Source organism: Poecilia latipinna, unplaced genomic scaffold (assembly GCF_001443285.1).
Source record: "Poecilia latipinna isolate Pla-1442-1.1 unplaced genomic scaffold, P_latipinna-1.0 Scaffold334, whole genome shotgun sequence".
NCBI lineage: Eukaryota > Metazoa > Chordata > Actinopteri > Cyprinodontiformes > Poeciliidae > Poecilia > Poecilia latipinna.
In genome coordinates this window covers 12,675-17,019 of record NW_015112950.1, presented here as the reverse complement: position 1 = coordinate 17,019, position 4,345 = coordinate 12,675, and the positions used below count along the sequence as shown (strand labels likewise).

At 38.0% G+C, this 4,345-nt stretch overlaps 2 protein-coding genes across 2 annotated transcripts; both read right to left on the bottom strand.

The window, feature by feature from the left end:
* Window positions 1-534: 534 nt before the first annotated feature.
* LOC106949257 (leukotriene B4 receptor 1-like) lies at window positions 535-1,479 on the bottom strand. The gene has a single exon (XM_015035387.1). It carries the CDS (start codon window positions 1,477-1,479, stop codon window positions 535-537), a length of 945 nt encoding a protein of 314 aa, XP_014890873.1.
* Window positions 1,480-1,984: 505 nt separating this feature from the next.
* Window positions 1,985-3,328, bottom strand: LOC106949260 (C-X-C chemokine receptor type 2-like). Its single transcript, XM_015035390.1, has one exon. It carries the CDS (start codon window positions 3,208-3,210, stop codon window positions 2,251-2,253), a length of 960 nt encoding a protein of 319 aa, XP_014890876.1. The 5' UTR covers window positions 3,211-3,328; the 3' UTR covers window positions 1,985-2,250.
* Between the last annotated feature and the right edge of the window lie 1,017 nt (window positions 3,329-4,345).

The following is a 4,345-nucleotide window of genomic DNA, read 5'->3' as shown; positions in this document are numbered from 1 at the left end:
TTCAACAGTATTTCAAACATACATTTTTACAAATACATGCAAAGTGTTTGTTTTTTAATATCCAAAGTATAATTATGTAATATATTAAATTGAAATGTAAAGTATTTTAGAAAAACTTGATTTTTAAAAGTCTACCAAAATACATTTTGAAACAAAGTAATGAAAGCGTGTTTTTAAAATGTATTAGTTTACATTTCTAGTATAATTCTAGTAAGTACATCACATCCACTTGCTAACATTTAAAAAATGTATTTAAGAAAAACACCATCCTATTTAAAATATACTTATGTAGATTGTTTTTTTCACAAGTGTGGGTTTTATGAAAGAAAATCTTTGAACTCGCCACCAAACGTACACTTCAGTTAAGTATGCAACTTGCTGTCGTGCGTTTTTTTATCACTTCCCATTTGAATCGTCATAGAAAACCATGCCTTTGTGATGTTACACAACAAACACACTCAATAACATCAAACCAGAAAGAAATAAAACTTTATATCTGAGTAAAAGTAACATCTTAAAATCTTTCTGTCCTTCTCAAGGTCCAGAGATTGCAATGACATGAACTGTTTGGTTTCTGTAATCCTGGTGCGATGAGTCTTCTTTCTGGCAAGCAGAGCAAACTTTTTTAGAAGCAAATGCATAGAGGAGGGGATTGATGGAACTATTTATAAATAACACAGATGCCACAAAGTGCCTTGCATCTCTGCAAACATGTATCAGATTCTCATTTTTCAGAGATACAGCAATCACAGTCAGCACATTTATAATATGATATGGAAGCCACAAGATAAAAAACGTCACAGTGACACATGTTACCAGCCTGGTTGTTTGCGAATTGTTAAAAAAGACTGCCTGGTTAAGTTTCCAGAGAAGGCGAATGTAAATAAGTACCACTAATGACACAGAAGCAAATCCAACAAGAACCTTTGTCAAACCGATAGCCATCTGCTGTGCTTCAGATGGATAAGTGATGCATTCTGTCCATGGCATATCTGTGTTCAGCTGGTGAACCACCAAAGCAGGAGTGGACAGGATCACAGCAGCCAACCAGAGCAGAACCAGCAACACTTTATCTAGTAACTGATGGCATCTTCTCTGGAGCACAATGACAAAATATCGCTGGATGCTCAACACAGTCACAGTCAGCAGGCTGGCAGAAATGGTGCAGTATTGAAAATACACCAGTAGCTTACAGGCCGTCGGGCTAAAAGTCCAACCAAAAAAAGAAGTGTAAATCCAAAATGGAATGGTCAGCAGACAGAGCAGGTCAGACACAGTCAGATTCAGCATTAAACTCCGGGTCAGATGGGACAGATTATTCCAGTTTGGCTTGAGAATGATCACAGCAATGTTTCTAGGAACTCCCACAAGAAGGCAGAGGGAAAAAATGACCAAACGGAACAAAACACTGGTGGTCAAAGGAGGATATATTGGAGAAGAGACATTAGAGGTGACCACAGTTGAATTAAGTTGGTCCATGCTGCGTCTTGTTGATAAAATTGGGTCCTTAGCAAATGATACAACTAACTGTGCAGGTTGAGAAGTAATGCTTGGAGTCTAAGAGGATCTGACATGTGGTGGTTATGCAAATGAGATGTAGTCTGATGTATATCTGTTCTATTGTTGGCTACATCACTCTAAATGGTTTCACTGTGAAGTCAGAAATTTGTCCGTGACAGTGTTCAGCATCCTCTTACCATCACAGCCTGTGGTAGTAATTGTATTATTAGGTACAAATGACACTACGCATAAGCTAAGTTGTTTTATTTTGACACAAGGAAGAAGTGTCTTTAAAACATGTCCTAGATCAACAGCTGTGTCTCTATTTAACTCAGATGCGATCAATAAACTCATCAAAAGCTTACACAGACATGACAGCAAATATCCCAAATTGTCTAAAGGCAAAGTAAAGTGGATTTAAACTTTTGACTCTGAAAAAAGTAGTAAATACTTTACTACAAAAATGTTAGCTCAATCACAAATTACAAAAGGTTATTTTAATCTCGCAAATGAGTTTCATCCAAGAGACTACTTCATTTTATTGGATTTGACTGTAGATTAAAGATCAACTTGAGTTGTGAAAAAATTAAAGCAAAGATGATGGGAATATGTGGTTAGTGATAAAGAAACCAAGCAAATAATTGTAGTCATCTGTAAGACAAATTGTATTAGAAGCAGATTTTGCAATGAAAAATATGAAATCAATTAAAAGAACCACCCCTATTTGTTCTTTGTGAAAGCAGGACGTCTTTAGCTGTCATCATCGAGGTTTTGCTGTTGTTCCGTGTCTTGACAAATTCCTTGGTTTGGTGCATTTTGGTTGCAGATGGGGCACATTTTAGGAGAAGAAAAGGCATACAGGAGTGGATTCAGACAGCTGTGTAGAAATATAAGTGACACAACAAGTTCCCGTTGATCCATGCAAAAGTTTAACAAGTCCACATGTTTCAGACATATAGCTGCCACACGTAGCAGGTTGATCGTATGATATGGAATCCACACGACAAATAAGCTCACGATGATCCTGGTCACCAGTCGGGTTGTCTGGGGGTGGTTGAAAAGAGCTGTCTGGTTAACCTTCCTGTGCAAGCGAATATATGTACAACCCACTAAAGAAAAACAAACAAATCCAAACAGGCTCTCCAGTAGCATCAAAACCACCCACTGTGTCTCAGAGGTGAACTGAGATCGGCATTGTGCTGACTGCTGATATGTTTTCAGCTGTCGGACCACCAAAGCAGGAATGGAAAGGATGACAGCAACCAGCCAGAGAAGAAGCAGCAGCAGCACTCTTTTCCGCACCTGATTGTACCTCTGTCGGCGCACCACAGCCAGGTATCGGTGGACGCTTAATGCAGTTACAGTCAGCAGGCTGCCATGAAAGCTGCAGTACACAAGATAAGCTAGAAGCTTACAGGCCGCTAGCTGGAATATCCATCCATAGAGGATACTGTATGCCCAAATTGGAAGAGTCACCAGACACAGCAGGTCAGACACAGCCAGGTTTAGCATCAAAGTCCGGCTCAGACTGGACAGATTCTGCCAGTTAGGCTTGAGAAGAATCACTGCGATGTTTCCAGAAACTCCCAGTAGAAAGCAAAAGATGTACACCACCGCAGGAACCAGACCGCCTGCTTTCCAGGAGGGGAATGTTGGAAGTTCTGTAGGAGAAAAGTTAGTGCTAACCACAGTTGCATTGAGTTGCTCCATGGTTGTAAGCTGTGCTCTCAGAAACTGATGGTTTATAAATATGCTGTCAATGGAAAAAAAGTGGGTGGTCAATTCGGAAGTTAGAAACAAACCATAAATGGAAGAAAACACAAACAAGCTACATCATTGCTTGTTTGTGGTTTCTGCATTCACACATCTGAAGTTATTTCAATGAAGTCATTTACCGGTATTATAGTTAGTGTGTAGGTGTGTGTGTGGCCTTGTATTTGATACAACCATTTTGATCATTTTCCTAATAAATATTAAATGGAGACTAATTGCTATAGGGCCAAAAGCCACATAAGAATAAGTGTTTTTTTAGGAAAAGCCCTTAGGTTTAGGACTAAAATGTGAATTGTATTTAGGTCAGCCTTAGGGTTAGGTATGTACTGGTAATAGGTGGGGTTAGAGTAAGTGTCTTGTCTTAATGCAACAGTGAAATATGTGAGACTTATTTAAGTAATTAATTTTATATAAAACGGCATTAGTTCAATCTACGGGTAAAAATATTTTTTGATTTTTTGCTTTATTTTTTAAACCAAAAAAAAGAAAAGATTGTTTTCTTTGGGGGATTTTGTATCATGTCTTTCTGAACTTTTAGATTATCTGTGCCTTGATTAATATATATTTTTCTTTTTGGAAAATGACATTATCATTTTGTAAAACAACAACAACAACAACAACAACAACAAACAAACAAGAAGTGACTTACAACAAAAGGTATTTGGATGTGTTGTCTTTTATTGCATCTAATTCGGACTCACATGCAGGCGGGGAGAGTGGACCATACCATTCATTATAACAAAAACCAAAAGGAATGGGCAAACAGCCTTCATATACCAAACAAATGTTACTTATCCACAACCTTTTTAATGTGTCATATTCGTCTTTTATTTTTCTTTCAACAGTTAATACCACTTAATGCCACAATGGATTAAAATACAGTCACCTTTTTAAAATAAGTAACAGAGAAACATCCAGTGAACACTTGCGTGTTTTACAGTAAGCCTGTAAGACCCAGAGGCTGCACATGAGCAAATGTACCGACTGCTGCTGCTTCAGAAATGACCCAAAGAGAGCTAAAACCCCATTGCACAAACGGTGTCCTTCACTGTAACTTCTACTTGTGTTAAGA